General features: G+C 43.4%; 1 protein-coding gene across 5 annotated transcripts; it reads right to left on the reverse strand.

Annotated features, from left to right (window-relative positions):
• Positions 1-1,556: 1,556 nt before the first annotated feature.
• On the reverse strand, positions 1,557-26,202 carry DUSP14 (dual specificity phosphatase 14). 5 transcript variants are annotated; one of them, XM_077852288.1, is made up of 3 exons: positions 25,712-26,202; positions 5,122-5,209; positions 1,557-2,885 (listed from the first exon to the last, which is right to left on the reverse strand). In XM_077852288.1, the coding sequence occupies exon 3, from the start codon at positions 2,791-2,793 to the stop codon at positions 2,197-2,199; it is 597 nt and encodes a 198-aa protein (XP_077708414.1). In that variant the 5' UTR covers positions 2,794-2,885; positions 5,122-5,209; positions 25,712-26,202; the 3' UTR covers positions 1,557-2,196. The 5 variants fall into 5 exon arrangements, with proteins under 5 accessions (XP_077708414.1, XP_077708413.1, XP_077708417.1 ...); XM_077852287.1 differs by having other exon boundaries at positions 25,695-26,202; XM_077852291.1 differs by lacking the exon at positions 25,712-26,202 and adding an exon at positions 25,423-25,624.
• Positions 26,203-26,516: the final 314 nt, after the last annotated feature.

Raw genomic sequence — 26,516 nt, forward strand, 5'->3', positions numbered from 1 at the left:
CTTATTTCCTGTCAATTGTGCAGGCGGCTTCGACCTCACTGCCTGAGTGGTGATTAGTAAGCACTTTTCTCTTTCGGTATTGTATTTTGCTTTTAAACATTCGATGGCTGTGAGTAATTTTTGTCTGGACGCGCTTGAGGTAGAAGAGGCACAGAGTGTGCTACTCTCCATGCTTTATTTCCCCCTGTGGCTACGAGGTAGTACACTATATAGGTTGCATATTTTAAATTGACTGTTTCGTACACATGTACATGTTTTTTCTTTAAAGAAGCCTTCTATTTTTACTTAATGACACGTAATCTCAAGCTTTGGAAAGATTATAGGACCTTTACAGAAATCTGCAATGCTTACTCTGCCCTGGGGATCACTACAGAAATTCCCCTAACACTTTCTAGGTCACACACCTTCCTTTGTGACCAGCTAATAAACTCTGGCATTTAGATTAGAAAGGTGTTAGGCTTCTTAAGTACTAAGAATGCTTACTTATATCCCAGTAGTGGTGTCAGCCAAGATTTCTGCAGGAAGTTTTTTTTACCAAGAACATCTGTCATCAAGTTTCTCTTACTGTAGTACAGTGGTTATTTCTGGACTCTTATCCAAAGACTACAAGACTTGCAGTTTGCCTTTCATACTGGAGAAGCCGTAGCCTCCACCATCATGTATTGTTTTGTTCTTTTGATTGATTTTTGATCATGTGCTCCTGTAGCATTTATGGGTGCCTCTGAGTTCCCATAGAAACTATTAACTTCAAAAAAAAAAAAAAACTATTAACTTCATTTTAATTTTCCTATTTAAATGGTGCATGTTTATAAAAGTAAATGGTATGAAACAAGGTAGAATTTGGATGGAGACCGTTGCCACAGACCAGGTAAGATCCAGAAAATATAATTTATATAAACATGTTGTAGCCACTGGCATTATATTTATGGCTTCTTGCCAAAATAGGCCAAAAATCTAGAAAATTATTCCATGAATAAGCAAGCTGCAACCTTCCTGGCAACTGAAGTAAAAAAAATAAAGCAGCATCGTGACAAAGCAAGGGCAACCTGATGACTCCCAGCAGTTTGTAAGGAGTGTGGAATAGGGAAGCGCTAACTTGAGTTGTCATATTTAGTAGGAGCAGTGAACCGGGAGACACTTTCAAATTTCAACAAAGGAAGCCATTGTTATTTGCTTATTATGTATTGAGGTTTGGTTTAGGGAATTTTGTGTGTGAAAGAGTCAAGCAAAGGCATGGCTTTTATTAAAGCCAATTTCTTTAATGGAGCACTGCCTGCTTTTGGTGCATTCTGGTTACTAAGAGCCACCTGAAAACACTACCTTTCATCAGGGCGTCCGTTCTCTGCTGGGTCCCACTGTCCCAGCATCGGGAAGGATATTAACAGCTGCCCATCTGCAAGGATGTGAAACGTTGACATCACTCAGCTGGGATGTCTATTTTAAGTAGCATTTATAGTTGTCCCAGGAACCATATTTGAACAGTTACTGGAAAGCCTCTTTCTTCCAGCATCCACACACACATACACACACCCTGACATTCTTAGTAAAAATTCTAATACGTTATGCAGATATATTTATTAAAAATAATGCTAATATAGTCCTGGGGCACAATGATTCCAAGAGGGTATTTGCAGCAGATTTCATTATAATTACTTAACAACTAGATAATAAAGGTTTTTTTTTTTTAACTTACAGAGTCACTAAATAATAGGAAAGGAAAGAGTAGGGCTAATCCAGTAGAGACTGAAGCTGGTATCAATCTTCCCTAAGCGTTTGGTCGGCAGCCTTGGGCAAAGCTGGTCTCTAAAGGGTTCATCAGGACCCAAAGTGATTTTTGCACTGAGCTCCTCCCGTACCTGCCATGATGCCTAAAGGCCTGGGATTCAGAATACAGCAGAACCAAACAGTTTATTAAACTGTTCAAATTGTTAAAAATGATTAAAAGCCAGTTAAAGATTTTCATAAACACTATTCCAAAATGTTAGTTTTAAAAATGTTACTAGCAATGTATGCATTCCCCTTATATTCTTCCCCTCCCTCCCTATCTTTTAAAATAAACTTGAACACCCAGTGTAAAAAACACTTCAGGGAGAACCAACAGTCCACCATTTGAAAAGGAAGGTGAAGAGGGGAATAGACGGTGTGTAGCAGATGCTGGTACTGCTCAAGGGGCTGCTGATGCAGGCTGTGGTGGCATTACAGCCCCCAGTAAGGCATCAGGTGTCGGGATTCTTTCTCATAAACGTCTGGAACTATGCCATAAGGTGTCTGTACCATTTTAACCGTCGACTTCCCAAAGAGCTGGCGCTCGTAGTCTATCAGCTGCCTCCAGAAGCCGACGTTGGGCCTGATGACAGGCCTGCGGGCCTTCACCCAGTTGTAGGCTTCCAGCAGGCACACACTGTGGCATTTCATCAGGTAAGCAATGCAGAGGGTGGCCGAGCGGCTCACCCCCGCGGCACAGTGCACCAAGGTGGCCCCATGCTTCCTGCTCACACTGTGGATCTTGTCAGCCACCGTGTCAAAGTACAGTCCGATGGGGGCATGAGGCATGTCAGCCAGAGGCACTTTAACATATTCAAACTGGGGCCAGTTGAAATTGGGGATCTCAATGGTAGCATTAACAATGCAGGTGATGCCACGAGCCTGAAGGAGGTGCCGGTTAGAGGCCACGCTGCCTCTGCCCAAGAAGAGAGAGGAGGTGATTTGAGCGATGCCTCCTATGTCTCCCTCAGAAATCATCCGAGGGGCCATGAGAGTCCGTGGAAGCGTGCTGTGACCTCTGGAGCTCATGAAGATGCCAGCAATCACACTTGCATCATTGGAAGCAAGACCAGAGGGTTTTGTTTTCCTCCACCAAGGAATCCAAAATCACCGTCTCCTTCCTGAAACACACAGGCATCTGTCAGTACTTTTGATGCTATCGATTATTGATTCACCACAGCCTTCTGTAGTTTTGTGGAATGGGAAGGTGAAAGGATTAGAAATGGTTCTTTTCTATAATAGATTACGTTCTGGGCAGCCCCGGTGGCGCAGCGGTTTAGTGCCGCCTGCAGCCCAGGGCCTGATCCTGGAGTCCCGGGATTGAATCCTACGTCGGGCTCCCTGAATGGAGCCCGCTTCTCCCTCTGCCTGTGTGTCTGCTTCTCTCTCTCTCTGTCTCTATGAATAAATAAAATATTAAAAAAAAATAGAATACGTTCTTTCAAGGATGGAGACAATTTTCTGTTAAAAAAGTAACCTAAGACAACATACAAAATCAATGTTAAAACTCAGCTCTCCGGTGATTCAATTAAAAAAAGGGTGCGGGGGATCCCTGGGTGGCGCAGCGGTTTAGTGCCTGCCTTTGGCCCAGGGCGTGATCCTGGAGACCCAGGATCGAGTCCCGCGTCAGGCTCCCGGTGCATGGAGCCTGCATCTCCCTCTGCCTGTGTCTCTGCCTGCCTCTCTCTCTCTCTCTCTCTCTCTCTCTCTCTCCTCTGTGTGTGTGTGACTATCATAAATAAATAAAATTAAAAAAAAAAAAAAAACAAAGGGTGCGGGGCAGGGGGTAGTAAATGGAAACAGTCATCCTATTTTAGAAATAATTCTAAACTCAAACGTGCCCAACTGGTTCCTGAACAACAATCTTGCAGGGCCTTGCTCTTATTGAACAGGGAGTGGTTCTCCTCGGTAATTACGAAGAAATCAGAAATCCTGATCACTCCTAGAGCCTTCTTTCAGACACGTTTTCCCTATTCACACAACTATGACACTATATTTGCCTAAACTTGTTACAGAAAAACCAGGATATATGGTCACCTTAGCCCTTTGTTATTTCAAAAAAATAGCTAAAGGACGCCTGGGTGGCTCAGTCAGTTAAGCATCTAATGCTTGATTCTGGCTCAGGTCGTGATCTCAGGATTGTGAAATTGAGCTCTGCTTTGGACTCTGCTGGGTGTGGAGCCTCCTTAAGATTTTCCCTCTACCCCTCCCCCTATACGTACTCTTAGGACTCTAAAATAACTCACTCACTAAATAGTAAGATGCTGTGGCATTTCTATGGGAATAATCAGGCACATTGAAGGCCATGATCTCAAAAATAGTCTACTGGGTGCCTAGCTGGCTCAGTCAGTAGTGCACATGACTCTTTTTTTTTAATTTAATTTTATTTTTTTTATGATAGTCACAGAGAGAGAGAGAGAGAGGGAGAGGCAGAGACAGGCAGAGGGAGAAGCAGGCTCCATGCACCGGGAGCCCAATGTGGGATTCGATCCCGGGTCTCCAGGATCACGCCCTGGGCCAAAGGCAGGCGCCAAACCGCTGCGCCACCCAGGGATCCCAGTGCACATGACTCTTGATCTCAGGGCCATGAGTTCGAGCCCCACATTTGGTGCAGAGATTAATTAAAAATATATATACATTAGGGGCACCTGGGTGGCTCAGTCAGCTAAGCATCTGCCTTTGGCTTAGGTCATGATCCCTGGATTGAACCCCACATGGGGGGGGCTCCCTGCTCAGCAAGAGCCTCCTTTTCCCCTGCCCCTCCCCTCCAACCATGCTCCCTCCTTCTCTCTCTCAAATAAAATTTAAAAATACATTAGTGTAAGTTCATGAACATTTTAACTGACCCAACCCAACCTGGGTACGATTAAATTCTCAGCCAATTCTCAGTTTCAAGATGAATCCCACTGGGGGATTTAAATATTCGAAGATCTACATTCTCTCATTAGTACAGTAATAATATATAATAATATCTATATTAGTACACCAGTAACAAAAGAAATAGGGACATCTGGGTGGCTCAGCAGTTTAGTGTCTGCCTTTGGCTCAGGGTGTGATCCTGGGATCTGGGATCAAGTCTCACATTGGGCTCCTTGCAGGAGGCCTGCTTCTCTCTGCCTGTGTCTCTGCCTCTCTCTCTCTCTCAAATAAATAAAAAAATTTTTAAACAAAAGAAATAGAAAATACTCCTTTCCTGAGATTTTGGACACATCACTTCATCATACTGCTTCATAATGTGGGCCTGCTGGCAAGTATGCTCATCTCCACCCAAGATACCATAGGGGGCACCTGAAATGATTTCAGTTGGACAAGACACCCTCAGTTCCACAGACAAAGGAGGTGCTGGAACCAACTCACTTGTGAGGAATCTGGTCACTCTGCAGTCCTGGTCAGGATCTGGAAAGTCCTAGTTGAGAGTGCTGATCACAGTGGATACAAATCAGATCTGCAGAAAGACAAGGAGGCAACAATGTGGCCAATCAGGAAGTTCAAAAGAATTCCTCCTTGGTTTTATTGCTAAATTGGGTTTGACCGGAATAAATCTAGAAGTGAAAATCATGCTAATTAAAGAATGTGCCAGTGAGAAATACCAACCTGAGTCCAGCTTCTGTTAATGACATGTATGTAATGCATGGTATAACAAATATAAGTACGGTTTTGACCACAACAAAGACAAATGTTTGAAAGGAAATGTAATATGGCAATGCTCACTGGGCCTGGGAAAGCTGCAGAACAAGCTAGGGTGAAGGCCATGATCTCAAACACAGTCTACTGGGCGCCTGGCTGGCTCAGTCAGTACTGCATGTGACTCCTGATCTCAGGGCCATGAGTTCGAGCCCCATGTTTGGTGCAGAGATTAACTAAAAACATAATAATACATTTACACCTCAGTCAGGCCAGTGGTGTGGGGGACTGTGGCCACATAACAGACACCACAGCAGGTACAGCAGCTAAGCCAGACGCAGGGCGACAGCTTCACAAATGCCAACTGCAGGAGGTGCTGCTGCCCTGGACAGCAGCCATCTCAAATTGTATTTTTTCTTCCCCACTGGACCTCTTATTGTTTCATTTATGTAACAATAGGATGAGCACTGATAAGCCTTGTTAAAATGTGTTCCTCCCCTACCTGTCTCACGACTTTTCCCAAGTAACCATCACACTTAAATATTTTTTAAAGCCCTGTTGAGGGATGACTGACAGATACACAACTTGACCAAGTGTACAACTTGATGAGTTTTGAATGCTATGCATACACTCAACATACCATGTCCCCACATGATAAATCTATCCATCACCCCCTCCAGATTTCCTCATGCTCCTTTAATTCATCTCTCCTTCACCCTTGAGCCCCATTACCAAGCAAACATTTATGTTTTCTGTCATTTTTACATTTCTTAGACTTTTATATAATAGAATCATAAGTTTTTTTTGTTTGTTGGGCCTAGCTTTCATGCAGCATAATTACTTTGACATTCACCTATATTGATGCATATATCAACAGTTCATTTCTTTTCATTCCTGAATAGTATTCCATGATATAGATACATCATGGCTTATTCACTTACTGATGGAAACTGGGTTGTTTGTAGTTTGAGGCTAGTACAAGTAAAGCTGATGTGTAACATGACATAAACATTCATAGGTAGCTGTGTGGACATAGGCCTTTCTCTTAAATACCTAGGAGTGGAAGGGCTGGATCACGTGACATGTTCATATTTAACATTTAAAAAAAGTTTTAAAAATAGTTATAGCATGCAGCCTGAGGGGCAGGCTTCTAATTAAACACATACGGATGTAAGCATCCACTGTAATCCTCTCCAGAATGTCAGTACTTCCCAGAGGAGCTTCTACACGTGTCTGTGCCCTGGTTTTGGGGGCTGCCACCCAGGAGACACCCACTGACTGCCAGCTCTTGTGGTCAGCAAGGCTTGCCTTTCTTCCGTGGTCCCTTTAGACTATAACAAATAAAAAGATCATTCTCGGGATGCCTGGGTGGCTCAGCAGTTGAGCGTCTGCCTTCAGCTCAGGGCATGATCCTGCAGTTGAGCATCTGCCTTCAGCTCAGGGCATGATCCTGGAGTCCCGGGATCAAGTCCCACATCTCCATGCTCCCTGCATGGAGCCTGCTTCTCCCTCTGCCTATGTATCTCTCTTTCTGTCTCTCATGAATAAATAAAATCTTTTAAAAAAAATTAAAAATAAAAGTAAAACATATAAAATAAAAGGATGTAAAATGTGTCATCAAAGGGGCACCTAGGTGGCTCAGTTGGTTAAGAGTCTGCCTTTGGGTCAGATCATGATCTCAGGATCCTGGGATCAAGTTCCACATTAGGCTCTCTGCTCTGTGGGGAGCCTGCTTCTCCCTCTGCCTGTGTCTCTGCCTCTCTCTCTGTGTCTCTCATGAATAAATAAATAAAATCATAAATAAATAGATAAATAAATAAATAATAAAATCTTAAAAAAAATTTTTTTAAGAAGATTGAAATGATGTCTTACATCTTTTCTAACCATAGTGGTATGAAACCAGAAATCAATTACAGGAAGAAAACTGGAAAATTAACAAATATGTGGAGATTAAACAACATGCTACAGAACAATGAGTCATAAAAGAAACCAAAAACAACCTTGAGACAAATGAAAATGGAAAAATAGCATACCAAAACTTAAGGGATGCAGGAAAAGCAGTTCTGAGAATGAAGTTCATAGTGATAAATGCCTACACCAAGAATCAAGAAAGCTCCCAAAAGATCTAACTTTACACCTCAAGGAACTAGAAAAAGAAAAACATCTGAAGCCCAAAGTTAGAAGGACGGAAATAAAGGTCAAAGTAAAAACAAATGAAATTAGGGATGCCTGGGTAGATCAGTGGTTGAGCATCTGCCTTTGGCTCAGGGCACGGCCCTGAGTTCCAGGTTCAGGATCGAGTCCTCCATTGGGCTCCCGCTCCCCTTGAGGAGCTTGCTTCTCCCTCTGCCTATGTCTCTGCCTCTCTGTCTCTCTCATGAATAAATAAAATCTTAAAAAAAAAAATGCAAGAAGAGAAGTTATGACCAATACCACAGAAATACCAAGGATCATAAGAAACTACTATAAACAATAATATACCAACAAATTTGACAACTTAAAAGAAATGAACAAACACCTAGAAACATACAACCTGCCAAGAATGAATCATGAAGATATAGAAAATAGGAACAGACCAACAACTAGTAAGGTGATTGAATCAGAAATCAAAAACCTTCTAACAAAAAAAAAGTCCGGGACCACTCAGCTTCATTGCTGAATTCTACCAAACAGTTAAAGAAGTAATACCACCTTTCACCAACTCTTCCAAAACATACAAAAGGAGGGAACACTTCTAAATTCATTTTACAAGGGCAGTATTATGTTGATACCAAAACCAGGCAAGGACATCACAAGAAAATTACAAGCAAAAATCCTCAACAAAATAACAGCAAGCTGAATTCGACAATACGTTAAAAGAATCCTACATCACAATCAAGTGGGATTTGTTCCAGGGATGCAAGAATGGTTCAACATCTGTAAATCAATGTCATACACCACAATGAGATATCACTTTACAACTGTTACAGTGGCTGTTACAAAAAGACAAGAAATAAATGTTGGCAAGAATGTGGAGAAAAAGGAACCCTTGTGCACTGTTAGGGGGAATGGAAACTGGTGCAGCCACCATGAAAAATACTATGGAGCTCCCTCAAGAAATGAATACTAGAACTACTAGGGGCACCTGGCTCAGATGGTAGAGCATGTGACTTTTGATCTCAGGGTCATGAGTTCAAGCCCCATGTTGAAGGTCGAGATTACTTAAAAAACCAACCAAACAAAAAAAAACCTACCATATGATCCAGCAGTCCACTTCTGGGTACTTATCTGAAGAAAAGGAAAACACTTACTTGAAAAAATACATGCACCCTCATGTTCATTGCCAAGGGACAGAAACCACCTAAGGGTCCACTGACGGATGGAACAGATAAAGAAAATGTCGTACAGGGATCCCTGGGTGGCGAAGCGGTTTGGCGCCTGCCTTTGGCCCAGGGCTCGATCCTGGAGACCCGGGATCGAATCCCACGTCGGGCTCCCAGTGCATGGAGCCTGCTTCTCCCTCTGCCTGTGTCTCTGCCTCTCTCTCTCTCTCTGTGACTATCATAAATAAATTAAAAAAAATAAAATCTAAAAAAAAAAAAAAAAAAACCAATTAACTTTAAAAAAAAAAAAAAAAAAAAAGGGATCCCTGGGTGGCGCAGCGGTTTGGCGCCTGCCTTTGGCCCAGGGCGCGATCCTGGAGACCCGAGATCGAATCCCACGTTGGGCTCCCGGTGCATGGAGCCTGCTTCTCCCTCTGCCTGTGTCTCTGCCCCTCTCTCTCTCTCTCTCTATCATAAATAAATAAAAATTTTAAAAAAATATTAAAAAAAAAAAAAAGAAAAAGAAAATGTCGTACAAAAACAAAATGGATATTCAGCCATAAAGAAAACCTTATGTTTGAGATAACATGAATAGATCTTGAAGGCATTTTGCTATGTGAAAATAAGTCAGAGAGAGAAAGACAAATATTGTATCAGTTATATGTGGAATCTAAAAAGAAAATGAAATTGAGGGACGCCCCGGGTGCCTCAGCAGTTTAGTGCCTGCCTTTGGCCCAGGGCATGAGTCCTGGGATCAAGTCTCACATGGGGCTCCCTGCGTGGAGCCTGATTCTCTCTCTGCCTCTCTGTGTCTCTCATGAATAAACAAATAAAGTCTTAAAAAAAGAAAAAAGGAAAGAAAGAAAAGAAAATGAAATCAAGCTCACAGATACAGAGAACTGACTGGTAGCTGCCAAAGATGCCAGTCATGGGGATGTAATGTACCAGTTAATTATACTATATTGCATATGTGAAAGTTGCTAAGAATAAATCTTAAAAGTTCTCATTACAAAAACAATTTTAACTGTATAGTGATAGATATTATTAGATTTACTGTGATGATCGTTTTGTGCTAATGTAAATATCAAATCATTATGTTATATACCTGAAACATGTTATATGTCAATTACACCTTAATAAAAAAATAAACGAAAGTTATAGCTTCATAATGAAGTGGTTCTTAAACTTTAGCATGCATCAGAATCTTGTTAAAACAGATTTCTGAATCATACCCCAAGAGTTTCTGATTCAGTAGTTCCAGAGCAGGGCTCAAGAACTGGCATTTCCTAGTTGATGCTGCCAGTCAGAGGACACATCTTGAGAGCCACTGTAGAAGTCGATACTGCAGTGAGCCTCTGGTTGCCCGCTTCTGGACTGAGGCACTCAGAGTGCTGGTAATGATAAATCACAAGTCCCTCCCCAGATTCTGCCCTTGTGTGAAGGGTGCTGCCTCACTCAAGGTTACAACCTTCTCTGGGGACCCACATTGGATACTGGCCATACATGAAGCATATATGTGAAATCATATCATGAAAAAGAATAGGAAGTAGTCACATAAGGAAATGTGTGCACATGTATGTGTAAGATGGAAATGGGCAGAAGTTTTCTTTAAGATTATTTGACAGAGAGAGAGCACAAGCAGTGGGAGCAGCAGAGGGAGAAGCAGGATCTCTGCTGAGGAGGGAGCCCAATGCGGGGCTTGATCCCCGGACCCTGGGATCATGACCTGAGCTGAAAGTGGACGCTTGACCAACTAAGCCACTAGGGCATCCCAGAAATGGGCAGAATTTTTATATGAGAACATCCTGTCCTACCACAGAACACAGCCTCATGCCACATCCAAGTCTTTCCCTGGCACAATCCTAGTGATTTAAAAAGCAAAATCACTGTAGTAATAAACGCAAAATTAGGCTCTCAAACGGCCGTGTTAACTCCCTCCTGAATGTGGAAAATCTGGAAGAGGCCAATCAAATTTCCAACCAGGTTATTTAGTTCCTGTCTAATTAAAAGAAACTTAGTCTGTGGTCTCCCAAATCCTCATGCTGTTTGGGAAGCCACTTGTCTTCCCGAGGCAAGGGTCCCAGACTCACTTGTCTTTGTAGAAGGGTCTTCATCAAGGGTAAATAACGGATGGCCTGGAAGACTAACTTACTCTGCTAACTCTCCTTTGTTTGGGCAGTGATAAGGTACTTGGTACTGCAGAGAAAACAGATTGTGAGTCCTCAGGGCAGAATCCAAGTGAGACAGACATGATGCTCCCTCCCTGCTGCTGCTAGTCAGTCTCATGCCAACAAACCTGCATAAAATTGCCAAAGCTGGGTCCAAGGTTTAGAAAAACAACTTCTGCCAGACAGCACAAAGAGGGCACATATATTACCGATGCTCTTCTGACAAATACTCCTGACCCCTTTCACAAATCAGAATATATAAGGTTCAGAAAAGGGGAGAGGATTTCCACTTAGAGAAGATATGTGACAGAATCAGGAAAGGACCCAAGGTGTCTGGGCTCCGAGCTCAAGCCCACACACTGCCTTTCTGTGTGAATGTGGGGAGTGGCTGTGTTCTCGTTACCTGCCTTACGGAACTCCACCACCACCAGCCAGCACCTTCAGAGTGTGAAAGGGGTCTTGGATTTGCAAAGAACAATGTGTTTAAATGCCACTTACAGAAAAGCCCAGATGGGCTGAGCAACTCCAGTTTCTTCTGTTGCCCAGAGCAGGGAAATACTGCCACAGACTGGTGTACCATTCAGGACACAGAAAGCTCCCCTGATAGCAGAGGTACCTCAGCAAGAGGCAGTTCCACAGCAGGCTCAACAAGAAGCCCTAGTGTGCTTCAGTGCCAAGATCAGGAGATTCTGATCATAAAGAATGAAAGAATACATGTGTATTACATCACAGGTTTGTCCAAATCATCTTAGTGAGCGTGTACTGGAGAACAGAAGAAGGGTATCTATATCTATCAGCGGAATAAAAGGTTGAGGCATGGTTTGAGGGATCAAAGATAGTAAGGTACTCTCTGAGTGAACATGCCACTCCCACTGCAGCACATCTGTCTGAGATGACAAGGGGAGAAGCCAGGAAAGTTAATGTCGCTGTCCATGGTGGTCAACTCAGTCCTTCCAAGTTGCTCTGGCAGCTGCATTTACTTCTTAGAGGGGAAAAAAAGCTTTCCTGGCCAGGAGAATGGGGGTGGGGGAGTGTCAGACAAAAAGGAGAAGCTGGGCAGCCCTGGCAGCCCAGCGGTTTAGCGCTGCCTTCAGCCCGAAGTGTGATCCTGGAGACCTGGGATCGAGTCTCACGTCGGGCTCCCTGCACGGAGCCTACTTCTCCCTCTGCCTCTCTCTCTCTCAATCTCTCTTCTCTGTCATGAATAAATAAATAAAATCTTAAAAAAAAAAAAAAAAAAGCCGCCCTAAACCAACCCCAGAGAGGTACTTTTTATTTATTTATTTATTTTTTTAACAATTATAATAAACATATTGCTGGTCTGTCTGAATAATAAACATCAAAGCACTCAAATGCTAAGCAAAAATGCAGATTAGTGTCTTTCTAGGTGGCCTGTAATCTTAATGCACAAGCTAGTAACAACGGACTGTTCCTGCAATGCAGAACTCCTAGGGCACAGGCTCAAGGCTTGAGTTAGTGTTGGATCCACACATGGGCCGGCCTCAGAATTGCTATCCAGTGTCAGCATCCATCCCAGTGCCACGGAGGCTAGTTTTCTTTTCTTCTTCTTCTTTTTTTTAATCATAGCAAATAACCACTAGAATAAGCAGTTAGAAACTGAAATTCTATCTACTATTTTCTGTCTTCTCACATTGAATAAGCAGAAAATGGCCATAAAGTGCTAGAGATGACTGTGTAAAATGATCTGACTAAATTATTTTCAGCTTTAGAAATTTCAGAAGGACCCAGTGTATACTGGAGGCCCACACTGTTATTTTTTATACCTGAAAACCTACTATATAATCACATTTTCTCCTTACATTAAATATTTAAGGTTTTTAAGAGCTAGATAGTTACCCTTTTTAAAATAGAAGCATGTTGGCCTACATTGCCATAAATAAATAAATGCTACTTTTCTCATTAATTTTCATTATTAAATCACCAATGTGGAGACGTCTGAGTGACTCAGTGGTTGAGTGTCTGCCTTCGGCCCAGGGTGTGATCTCGGGGTTCTGGGATCAAGTCCCATGTCGGGCTCCCTATGGGGAGCCTGCTTCTCCCTCTGCCTGTGTCTCTGCCTCTCTCTCTCTCTCTGTGTCTCTCATGAATAAATACATAAAATTCAAAAATCAATCAATCAGAAATGTGTTCTATTGGGAAAAAAATACTCTTACAAATAAATAATCAAAAATAAATAAATAAATAATCATAGTGTGGAAATCTTTCGTTTAAGGAAAACTCTGATAGAACATTAAGAATAAAATCAAGACCCGGGATCGAGTCCCATTTCGGGATCCCCGCGTGGAGCCTGCTTCTCCCTCTACCTTTGTCTCTGCCTCTCTCTGTGTGTCTCTCGTAAATAAATAAAATATTAAAAAAAAAAAAAAAGACTAAAATCAAGGACACGTGGGTGGCTCAGTGGTTGAGATCCTGCCTTTGGCTCAGGTTATGATCCCGGGGTCCGGAGATCGAGTCCCACATCGGGTTCCCACAGGGAGCCTGCTCCCTCCTCCTATGTCTCTGCTTCTCTTTCTGTGTCTCTCATGAATATATAAAATCTTTCAAAAAATTTTTTTTAATAAATTCAAACAAATGTTGAGTTATATTTGTATTAAAAGATACAAACTGTTCTTGCTCACCTGGAAAGCTTTAGTAATTTGGCTAAACACCTCAACATCTTACTTTTGGAAGAGGGGTTGTTTTTGCATTTCCTACCACATAAACTGATATGAAGATGTCCTGGGGGATCCCTGGGTGGCTCAGTGGTTTAGCACCTGCCTTTGGCCCAGGGCATGATCCTGGGGTCCCGGTATCAAGTCCCACATCAGGCTCCCTGCATGGAGCCTGCTTCTCCCTCTGCCTGTGTCTCTGCCTGTGTCTTTCATGAATAAATAAAATCTTTAAAAAAATCCATAATCTTCTTTAAAAAAAAAAAAGATGATGTCCTGGGATGAGGATAAATATACATAATACACATAAAGCTAATGACAGTCACCATTCTGGTTTGGCCACAGATACTCCCCAAGTGTGACACGCAGAGCACACAGAATGTGCTGTACAGCAACTGCCTGAGTAGCTGTGATCTGACTGATCGTCTCAACGTCCTCATGTGGACCACCATCCCATGAACTGAACCCAACAAAGGATAATCATTTAAAACTCTAACTACCACAGTCCAAAGAATGACACGGGCAGTCCACTTGATTAGAGCAGGGAAAAAGTATGACAATACAGTGACACATATAGATGCACAGAACTACAAGTTTAGTTTCATGTGATAAGTTCAGAGATTCCCATGTTGGAAATAGAATGAGTAGAGTACTGAGAAGAGACTGTTAAGTAAAAGCACATATTTATTTGGGGATCATGCGGTAATCTGCTCGTATCTGGACCTCAATTTTTGAATTTGGTCCTCAACCAGCTAGGTGTTTAAATTACTTGTCACTCATTCACACAACAGTATTTCCTGAGTTTGTGCCATGTGTTCAACACTATTCTAAGCAATGCGAGGACTGTGGAAAATATCTTTGTCACAGATGACCACAATATCTCCCATCCCACTTGACCTTCTTACAATGTGATCAACTCAACTGACAGAGCAGAGCAGAAATAATATTTCTGAAGCTAGATGATAAACATTTCACACACTTCTACCTTGCTGTCATGGGACTTGCTCTTAGAACCCAGCTGCTATGCTATGAGGAAGCTCAGCAGTTACCATGCAGAGAGATCATACACAGAGGTTCCAGAGAGCAGCCCAGCTGAGGTCCCAGCTTATAGCCAGGATCAACTATGAATATGTGAGTAAAGATAAATCAATGTTTCTAGTTCCCAGTCATTGAGTCCCCTGTAGTCTTTGACTATCTCATCACAGGTCCCAGACATTGTGGAGCAAAGACAAGTTGTCCCCACTACACGAGGTCCAAATTCCTGACCTACAGGAATCTGTGCACAAAATAAAAATGGTTGTTTTTATACCACCGAGTTTCAGAATGGTGTGCTATGCAGCAACAGCTAGAATAGGGTATAAAGGTAACATAAACCATCACCGTGTGCTAGGATTTTTATCATCCTAAAGATATGACACTGGTTACACTACAAAACAGTTGAGTAACAACTAGAGATCAACTACCTGTACATGACTCAAATGAGTGGTGAACAGAGGGGTGCCTTGGCAATTCAGAGAAGGCACGGGCTCAAAGCCAAGCAGAACATTCAATGGGGCTAAAAAGATTTGTCTGTTTCTTGGAGAGGTATCTCATTGATTCCATCATGCTGCTTCTCCAGTTCATTTAAAACACATTGCGATTCTTGCTATTCAAGAGCCTTCTGACCTTTCCGATTCCAAATGGAAAACATAAGCCCTTTTCTAGTAACCTTCCACTACTCCAAGGGTGATCCAAGACCCAGCAGTGTCAACTTGGGAGTTTTACAGAAATGCATCATCTCAGGCCCCATCCCAGACTGATGGAATGGGAATCCACAGTGATCTAGACCCCAGGGGATCTACAGATACAGTAAAGTGTGAGAAGCATCGCTCTCAATCTGCCTCAGTATGTCCCATTGGACTTGCCAAAGGAAAAAACAACAACAAAAAAAACTCGAGTGCCTGTTTTGTCGAAGTTACATGAACATGTTCAGCCTCATGTGGATCAGTATTGTTCTGCTGTCATGGTTCCCAGCTGAGGAATCAGAAGTATATGGAGGTTAAGAGGCTTTCCCAGACTCTACATAGAAAGTAGTGGCTCCCCTGAAACCAAAACCCCCTTTCCGTGAGTTGTCCACTTGTTGATAAATCATACAATCTGATCACAACAGGTCAACTGATCTAAAGACTACCAAAATGTCCCCAAAAACTGCAAAGAAAAGAAATTAAGGAATAGAAGGTCAGTCTGATTATGCTGTATCGTGCCCACTTCAGCAGCACATATACTAAAAATGATTATTATGCTGTATCTACAATGTGGATATGAATCTAAAAAAATCCTATACTGCTATGTGGTATGAGATGAGATGGTCTTAAGGTATGAAAAATTTGATAAATCTAAACCAAGAAATGCTTGCAAAATCCCACAATCACATTTAAATTTGTTCGGTGATAACTAGAAACCAATTTGTGCCAGAGCCTATATAAATACTTTAAATATTTCAAGGAGTAAATGGTAAATTAAAGAAGAATCATAGATCTTGCTAAAGCAATGAACTTTGATTTACATAGGTCAGAACATCTAGATGCAGGGTACTTACACACACACACACTAAATCCAAAATAAATAAAAAGGTACCTCAAAACTATCAAAGTCATTACCACCCTTTGAGAGAAGCAAGACTATGAAATCTCAGAAAGTGCAGATTTTTTTTCAGATTTTTTTTTTTTAATAAATAAGATCTCAGTCCTTACAAATTCATTATTACTTTAAGGAAGACACAAAGGAATTTATAAATTAAAATAAAGTTCACAGGACTCAGAGCTCAACAGTGACTAGCTGACAACCTTTGATCATTTTACTCTAATGTCTTTCGGGATGTATCAACATCCTTAAAACCCAAGCAGTGAGCCTCAACTTTCTCCCTATGAGGATTTCTTTATCATACTCATGGCCCATTCCACATTTTTGTGATTGTTTTTTTTTACGATTTTTATCTACTTATTCACGAGAGACACACAGAGAGAGGCAGACGTAGGCAGAGGGAAATGCAGGCTCCCTGTGGGGAGCCCGATGTGGGACTCAATCCCAGAACCCCGGGATCACACCTGAGCCAAAGGCAGACACTCAACCACTGAGCACCCAGGCACCGCTTTTTGGTGATTTCAGAGCAAATTAACTTCATTTATAAAGTATTGATAAATTAATATCCCATTTTTCTCTATAAATCAAAGGCATCTAATTATCCACCAGAATTTCTGAGCAGAGTAAGATAATCAGGTAAGTCTCTCAGAATCTGATGATGCTCTGCACCCTCTCCCTGCTGAGGGGCAGCAGCTCTTCTGCACTGGGAGGGGGCAACTGGGTGTGTGTGGGCCTCCCCACAACAAAGGGAGGAATCAAGTTTTTAACTAAATTGAAGTCCAAAGGCAGAGGATCCTGAAGTTATTCCCTTGTCTTTGCCAAACAATAATCTAATACAATAAGACAATATACATAATTCTTTATATTATTACAATTCTTTCTATATTACTATATTAGCATAATCTATACAAATATTACTGTTATTCACATGCTATGAGAGAATGCAAACCTCATTCTACTCTTGTTCAAATCAGGGGTTAGCAAACCATGGCAGGCAGACCATGTCTAGCCTGCCACACATTTCTGTATGGCCCATGAGCTCAGAATGGCTAAAAATTAAATCACAACTTAATCTCATGGTATATAAAAACACTATGAAATTTCAATGATAGTGTTCATGAATGAGGTGTTAGTGTAACACATTTGTATTCATTTGTTATATATTCACAATGGCTGCTTTCTTGCTGTTAAGTAGTTGCTGCAGAAAGTGTATGGCCCAGAAGCCTAAAATATTTACTATCTGGACCTTTCAACATCTTGGTTGAAATTATGTTCTGAAGCCATCCATCCTATGGCACGAACTCACAACTCTGAGATTAAGACCTGAGCTGAAATCAGGAGTTGGTCACTTACCTGACTGAGCCACCCTTAATATTATTTTAAATTCTTTTTTGCAGATACTTGCTAGAAATATAAATTATCAGGCTTTTACCCCAAAAAATTCTGATTATTAGGACTGAGGTAGGGCCTAGGAATATGCATTCTAACCAGCAGCTCATGTGATTCTGAGGCAGGAGTCCTTAGGATTCCTTTGAAAATATTCCTTTGCCATAGGATGATGGCTTCAGAACATCTATATGATTACAATTTCTTTCCTTTATTCATTTATTATTATTTTTTAGAGATAGGATGAGCAGGAGAAGAGAAGGAGGGAGAGGGACAGAGAATCTCAAGCAGGCTCCACACTCAGCACGGAGCCCAACAAAGGTCTCAATCTCCCAACCTGGAGATCACGACCTGAGCTGAAATCCAGATTTGGACACATTAACTAAGACACCCAGGTGCCCTAGTATATGATTGCAATTTCTAAAAATAAAAAACATTTGGAATTGAAGAAAATTAACTACAACAAATGGCTGTCAACACAAACCCCCCCTCCAGGCTCTGGCCTGCACCTGCTCTTCACATGGGAGCCAGACTAACAGTTGATCTGGTAAGAGAACTTGGCAGGGACACCAGTGGCACAATAGCTAAATTAGTGAAATTCTTAATTATAAATTTTTATGTCAAATTTGTATGTAACTTGTATGCCGACAGTACTCTCCTGGATTTTATTTCTACCAGTACTTCCTCAAAACTTCAAGCAAGTTCACCTTAGTCTCCACCAGCTCAGGAAGGCTGGTGTCTCACATGTTCTATCCACCACGTAAATGTTTACTAGTTCAACAGAAGCAACACGCACTTTCTGAAGAGTGTTCTCCTGTGTACCCACAAACTCAAAGACCTAAGGAATCAAGAAGACCTGCCTTCCGCAGGCCTTTGATGCTGAAACTATTCTGCAACAAAGGCAGAAGTTAAGACCAACAGTGGCATGTGAATTTCAAAAGGGACCTTTTGTCCTCTGAGACTTTGAGAAGGCAAGGGAAAAAGCTGGCCCAACTGTCAGTGCCATAGTGGAGGTAGTTAAAACTGGGTCAGTGCTAAGAGCAAGAATGGCAAGTGGCAAGGTGAGCCAGGAGGGCTGTGGGTGTACGTGACATCATGTGGCCCGTATGGCCATGACCTCAGTACCCACACTCTGCCCTCTTCCCTGCAACAAGTGGAATATGGGGCTCTTCCATAAACTACTGCCTGCCTGGAGGGATACCAAAGAATACAAATAGGATTTCTACCCACCTATTGGGGGAGTAAAGGAAGAATAGCCCCACCCACCCCCTCCCCCGTCACTCAGACTGGGTCTTTGACACTCCTTTTTATCCTTTCTTTAAAACTTTTAATTTGGGGATCCCTGGGTGGCTCAGCCTGCCTTTGGCACAGGGCGTAATCCTGGAGTCCCTGGATGAAGTCCCATGATCAAGTCCCGCAACGGGCTCCCGGCATGGAGCCTGCTTCTCCCTCTGCCTGTGTCTCTGCCTCTTTCTCTCTGTGTCTCTCATGAATAAATAAAATCTTAAAAAAAAAAAAAAAAAAACCTTTTAATTTATATTTTTTTAAATTATGACTATTTTAGAGAATCTGAAAAAAACTTTAATATGTAAGTAAAAAAGTACTCATTATCTATGTAAAGCCAAAAAATAGAGCATACCCATTTTCTAAGATGACTTACAGAATAAATAAAAAAAGAATCTCACATTCTTTCGGCTATTCTTCCTTTACTCCCCCAACTAAGAAAAAGGATAGCACTGAAGTATTTTCTAAACGTACACAATTGGGGATCCCTGGGTGGCTCAACGGTTTAGCGCCTGCCATGGGCTCAGGGCATGATCCTGGAGTCCTAGGATCAAGTCCCGCATCAGGCTCCCTGCCTGGAGCCTGCTTCTCCCTCTGTGTCTCTGTCTGCCTCTCTCTCTCTGTCTCTCATGAATAAATAAAATCTTAAAAAAATAAATAAATGAACCTACATAATTGTGGAAGCAAACTGTTAGAAAATACTACATACTGTAGATATTCAACAAATACCTGTCTTGACATAACATCCACATCTCTCCCTAATCTTTCTCTTCCCTCTCTCCCCTCCCCCACCTGTCTCTCTAAGAGGCACACACTCCACACACACCCAGATTTAAATCCAGCTAGCAACACCAAACATAAGCGATTAAAGTCAACCTGGCAACTGTGTACTCAAAAGCAGAAATTCTGTTTCAAATCCAGTTTTAACTACCTCTACATGGTATACTAATGAAGATTTGGAAAAAAGTACATTTTGAAGATTGTAAAAGAGTACTTTATTCCCATAGCAGAGAAGCTCTGGTTCCTTTGGAAATGCCAAAGAAGGACGGGGCTTCGTCGGTGCTTTAAGAAGTCTGTGCTCAGTACACAGTTAAAGGATATGCACATGTACACAAGCATTCTCGGAGGCTCCTCAGAGGTTCTTTAACAAGGGTTGGCCTGGGTTCCTGCACACATCACACACTAAAGCCAGCACTGCTAGACTACACATTCAGGGTTGGGCATAAGACAGGCATTCACCAGCATAACCCAAGTCACCAAGTCAAGACATCTGGTAGCTCAAGAGGTAGGATTCTCCCAAAACCATTAAAAGACTTTTAGGCAAGGGGCACCTGGCTCGCTCAGTCGGAAGAGCATTCAGCTCTTGACGTTGGGGTTGTGAGTTCATGCCCAATGGTGGATGTAAAGATTACTTAAAAAAAAAAAAAAAGGGGATCCCTGGGTGGCTCAGCGGTTGAGCACCTGCCTTCGGCCCAGGGCCTGACCCTGGAGTCCTGGGATTGAGTCCCACATCAGGCTCCCTGCATGGAGCTGCCTTCTCCCTCTGCCTGTGTCTCTTCTTCTTCTCTCTCTCTGTATCTCACATGAATAAATAAAACCTTTAAAAAAAAAATAAATAAATAAAATAAAATAAATAAATAAATAAAAAATCTTTTAAAAATCCTAAAAAATAATAAGACTTGCAGGTAACTAGACACTTTTATTATTCACTTGCATAAATTTTCTTATAACTAACACATTTATTTAAAAATTTTAAAAGGGAAGGATTTTATTGGGTATTTGTCAAATACAGTGGAAAAACCAACTCTGGCCTTTGGGTGGTATGTTGGTCCAAACCATACAATTAAACTTATAAATATATATAAATACACTGGTACACAAAGGACTGGGGATCAGACTACCTAGGTGACATTCATTCATTCACGCTGTGGTCATCCAAACATACTGTGATACCCAAACATATTATGGTTCAACAACAAATACAGTGGATTATAAATTCAAGGCTGACACCACTAGAGGAATGTAAATTGGTACCAACCACTTTGGAAATTAGGCATCAGCTAGTAAACCTGCAGATAAACACACCTGTAACCCCCCTATTCATAACTGCCCCAGACCAGAAACAACCCAGATGTCCATCAATAGATGATGAATAACTTGTGGTATGTTCATACAAAAGTGGACTAATTACAGTCACACATAACAACATGAATGAATCTTTAAAAAATACCACACTGGGAACCTGGGTGGCACAGTGGTTGAGTGTGTCTGCCTTTGGCTCAGGTTCTAGTCCTGGAATCCAGTCTTGCATTGGGCTCCCTGCAGGGAGCCTGCCTTCTCCCTCTGCCTGTCTCTCTCATGAATAAATAAATCTTTTTTAAAAATTAAATAAGGGATCCCTGGGTGGCGCAGCGGTTTGGCGCCTGCCTTTGGCCCAGGGCGTGATCCTGAAGACCCGGGATCGAATCCCACGTCAGGCTCCAGGTGCATGGAGCCTGCTTCTCCCTCTGCCTGTGTCTCTGCCTCTCTCTCTCTCTCTCTCTCTCTCTGTGTGACTATTATAAATAAATAAAAATTAAAAAAAAATTAAATAAAAAATACCATACTGCAAGAAATTTTAAAAAGTGTATGTATATACCTATATACACACGTATATATACAAACACATGTATATGATGTTGACTCCCACAAAAAAGTATTTAAAATATCTATTTTGATTCCATTTGCATAAAGATGAAAACAGAAAAAAAAGAAACGTGAAACTTGTTTAGATATTAATATTTAGGGGATAAAAATTAGCAACAAGAAAGGAAGTGATTCCCACAAAAATGAAGCTAGGTTACCTCTGGCATGAGGAGAGAGGCTGTCATTGGGAAAGTATGGGAGGAAGGTGCTTCTTAACCTTCTTGACGGTTATAGCTGTGTGTTCTTAAAAACATACACACATTAATTATCAGTTTTATATATTTTTTTTTGTGTTATAACTCACAATAAAAAGGTTAAGTAAATAAAATGTTGATGTCCAGAAATTCAGAACCATTACAATTCTGGCCAATGCGGGGTAAGAACACTTCCTCTCTAAATGTCACCATTAGTTTATCAGTTTCATTAGTTTTCAGGGACCTTATTTGCCTTCTACTCCAATATTCAGCACTGGACCTTTAGCATGGCAAAAGTCCTCTAACTCAAACTCTTGATGTGAATTCTGTTTGAACTCATGTGTCCCCTGAATCTACTGATTTGAACTGTGCCCACATTATCACTTCCTTTTGTCTCTCAGTGAACCTTAAATGTTCACTCCCAGATGCTGTGGCTTTAGCAACTCTCCCAGCCTTCCACTCCCATTTATACTTGCTTGTAAGAAAAGATGAATACATTAGCAGCCCTAGATATTTTTTTTTAATGGAAAAGTTTGCATTTGCAACTGTGAGTAACGCCTAGGATCTTAATGATTTAAGTGCTTTGAGGCTGTTTAAGAAGGGTCAGAAGGCTGTTAAGAAGATGTCATTTGCCCATCTTCCTGAGAAATACTACCATGCTATAGAGGTAATAAGCCTTTACAACCATCTGCACTTTAAACCGTGCTACCACAGTCTAGACAGAAAGCAAATGTCTACATACAGGACTGGATAATTTTATAATTCATTTCAACTAAAAAATCACTTTGCATAAACAGACACATAAAAATGCTTAGAAAGTCTAAGACGATACACACAAACCAATAAAAATACACACAGCAATTACTTTTGGGAAAGATACAAAAAAAAAAAAGCTTTATCTGTAAAGTTCTAAGTTTTACACAGAGAATGATTCATGAATTTCTGGTGACAGTGAGAAAAAGTATTTCTAAACTACCTTGCCTTAAAATCCCAAATGCAAAGGAATTCACCAAATACACATGCCTCCCAAAAGACCATCATTTAAAAATGGTAAGGTTTTCATGCTAAAGTTTTAAAGGATTTCCTGGATTTATACACCTGACTAGTATTTTTTATATGAATACACATTTATGCTATTCTATTAGGGAATATTATAGAAGTCATACCTTCACTCTACCAATATAAAAGATTTCGGATGAGAACTCAGCATAGACACGTTTGACACTGACGTTAAAAGCACTTGGAATGAAGGAAACCGTCTCCTGTTTTATGGGGGAAAGCCAAAAATATCAAGCAACTACCTCTCCTCCCCCAAGCGTCAGAAGATGAGTCAGAGCTGGAGGCAGGAATAGGGCCCATGTGTCAAGCTGCCTGTGCAGGGCGCCTTCCTACCTCCACCCAACAAACCTCTCCCCCACGCTGCCCAGGTCAGGGTCCCTGCCTCAGCCTCTCCCTGACGTGAATCCTCAGGTGTCCCTAGTGAAGAAGAGGCAGTTATTCATTCTGGGGGTGCCTCGTTCCCTGCATTTCTAAAGGGAGCCCAAGAATGGGAGCCTTTATGAGTCCACAACAACTAACAATCACCAAACGCAGCTCAAGGGAGTGGAGCTTCCAGACACACTCACACAACTTAGCAAAGAATACAGCACCTTTGTTCCCTTCATTTTAAACAATAGGAAACATGCTGGGAGCAGCTGTGACTTGTCCAGCATCACTTAACTTTGTGACAGAGCTGAGTCTCAAGCAGGAAGCTGCTGACACCTGGCCGCAGCCTCTTTGACTTTTAACTCATTTGTACAATCTCAGGGAAGATGTTCCAACATTCCATTTTACCTCTGTGTGGCCTTATGCACTAGGAATTCCTGGAATTCCAGGAAACTCAGGGTTACATTTCTTGGTCCATATTCCTTTAAGATTAGTAAAGAATCGGAGGACTTGGTTGTTTGCCTCCGTTTTTACATCTGTGAAACAGGACGGTGATGCTCTCTCTGTACCTCTCCTATAAAACTACAACGAACAGCTAGTTAACACTTGCCAAATGCCTCGAGGTCCTTCTGGATGAAAAGTACAAGGTAGTTGTGGTTTTTGTTTTTTGGTTTTTTTTTTTAACTGCAAGAGTAAGTCACTCCTCCTTCCCTTGCCTCTGGGATGCCCAGTTACCATAACACTAGCTGGTACCAATAGCAACATCCACCTAAATAAAATATAGTTATACAATCTACTTAAGGCAGCTCCGGCAGGCGACTCCTCTCACAAACAACCCAACTTCGCTTGGAAGCGAAGGTACTCGGGAGAAATAAAAAGACACGTTAGCACTGTGCACCCCAATCTACCACCGCAGGGAAACACTCAAGTTGAATAGTTGGCATTGCTGAAAGTCAAGTTGCTTCCATCAACGCACCGGAAACCTACGGAAGATGCAAAGGGCCGCCGACAGCTCGAGTGGCTCGGAGCGGCTGGACGCTGACGGCGGGGGAGGAGGTGGAGAGGCCACGGCGCGGCTGGAGCGCAGAGGGTCGGGGGGGGGGGAGGGGAGCGGAGGGGAGGGGGACGGAGGGGGGGGACGGAGGGGGGCGGCGGGGAGCCCACAGGGTGCTGCTGCCCGAGGGCGGGTCCGCGGGGCTGGGGCGTCGGCCGCAGCCGGGGGGCGCGCGCCCAGGGGCGGCGAGGAGGGGGCGCCGCGGAGGACCCCGGGCCTCGCCCCTCCGGGCAGCCCAGAGGATGCGAGAACCGCCCGGAGCAGGTGTGGGGGCCGCTACAAAGTTTCCAGTAGACGAGGGTCCCGCCGGCTCCCCGGGGCCGCGTCAGCGCCAAGCCCGCCCGCCCGCCCCCCGGCCCCCGGCCCCCGGCCCCCGACCCCGCCAGGGCCCGCGGCCCCCTACCGGCTCGGCCCCGCGGCGGCTGGCGCTCCGTCCTCCTGCGCGGCTCCTGCCTTCTGCGGGCTGCCCGCCGCGCGCGCCCCGCCTTCTCCCCTCCGCCCGCGCCCGGGGCGGGCTGCGCGCAGGCTCCCTGCGCCCCTCCGCCCCTCCGCCCTCTCCCGCGGGGGGTGGGGCCCGCCGGCGCGGGGGCGGGGCCTGGGCGCAGAGGCGCGCGGCGGGGGGAAGCCGGCGGGGGACGCGCGGGGCGGCGGGCGGCGGGTGGCGCGCGTGCGCACTGCGTCGTCGGCCGCCGAGCGGGGCTGCGGGGCTGCGGGGCTGCGGGGCGCGTCCCCCCGCCTCGCGCTCCCCCGGATGCCGCTCGGGTCGGGCGTCGCCTGGGGCCTCCTCCTGGGTTTCGCACCGTGCGACCCCGCTCGTCGCCACTTCGGCGTCTACCTGCACACCGGGGCTGGGGCGGGGGTGCAGGGGTGGTGCTCTGGGGTACTTTCTGGATGCGACAGGGTTAAAGGCAAGGAAACCATACAAACCTAAAAGTGTGAAGACTGCAGTAAGTGACTAATCACCGCCTCTCACCCCACCCCCACCTTGTATCCAGCACCAGAGAGCCCAGGAGTTGGGAGCGGGACCGGAGAGTGAAGGGAAAATAAATCTCGTGGCAACTGTCGGATGAATTGTGCTTGGGCAGGTACAGGCAGTTTCTAATAACTCTGGGAGGCGGTTTTTGTCCGAGACTCAAAAGTTGCTACAGATACGGCCACCTTCTGCCGGGTCCCGAGACCGCCAACCCACCACCACACACCGCAGGTGCCCCCGGAGTCTCAAAACCCCAGATCCACAAACCGTGCCTGCAGGTAGAGCTGTAGCGCGGCCGAAGCCCAGGCTGAACTCATGGGCTCGTCCAGGGCTTATTTGCTGTGTCACTGTGAGGGTCTTTTTGAATTGAGGTTGGCAATTCAACATGTAACATGAGCAGATGCAAACATGAGCAGATGCAAACGGACTTTTTCAGCAGCACCTGCCCCGGCAGGTGAGGGAAGGTGTGAAGGAGCTCCTCCAGGCCCGATCCGCAGCGAGTCCCACACCTCGGAGTCCTGACCACGCCCAGCCCCGTACTCACCAGACCCAGCTCCTCACCGTTGTAAATCGTTGGTATCGGAACTGCTGAACAGTCAAACGGGGAGTCCTAGGTTTGGGGGGAGGGGTTCAGGAGCGGAGTGAAAAAGACGTGCTTTGGGTTTACTTCTCCCCGGCATCTTCAACCAAAAGGCTTTGAGGCTTTTTCATGCTTTTCCTGATCTGACGGGATTCAGAGTCATCCCGTGGGTGCAGGAATGTCTAAAAGTTCTGTTTTCCCAGACAAAAATATAACATGGACGCATTTTAGTGGTAATCTTTGGAGAGCTAAAAAGGCGTGGACTGGAGAGATTTATTTTTGCCTTCATAAAAAAAGAGTTGAAGCTTTAAAATTCGGCAAAATTAATCTTTCTCCAAAAGAACAAAACGGAATTTGATTAAAAAAAAAAACAAAACACTAGGAGTTTAAATCTTGCCTGGGAAAGGCATCTTTCCGGCACTAAATTGCTCCACCATCAATTCATCTAGTGACTTATTTTGACATGCGAACACCAAAATAGCAAAATCTCTAATAGAAACGATTGTATGCCGTTTCGTTTCTCCCCCCACAGACCTTGCTTCAGTCCATTCAATGACTCAGCAACACAAATAGATACATCCCTCTTCAGATTCAAGCTTGTTTGTTACACAGAAGGCAGATTTCCAGTATAGCTCTAGTTAACAAGAAGCTGGGCATTTTCATGGATTATAGGAACTAAATCTACCATAAAGAATCATATAATCAGTGTAAAGGAAGGTGGAGAGCTAAAACAAAGTTTGTGTTGAGTGTGATGTATGTGTAAAAATCTAGAGATTAAGGAAAGTA

Source organism: Canis aureus, chromosome 16 (assembly GCF_053574225.1).
Source record: "Canis aureus isolate CA01 chromosome 16, VMU_Caureus_v.1.0, whole genome shotgun sequence".
In the NCBI taxonomy this organism is placed as follows: domain Eukaryota; kingdom Metazoa; phylum Chordata; class Mammalia; order Carnivora; family Canidae; genus Canis; species Canis aureus.

Bases quoted from the DNA above. Each gene is read 5' to 3' on its own strand.
- DUSP14 (XM_077852288.1), bottom strand. From the start codon at position 2,793: ATGAGCTCCAGAGGTCACAGCACGCTTCCACGGACTCTCATGGCCCCT.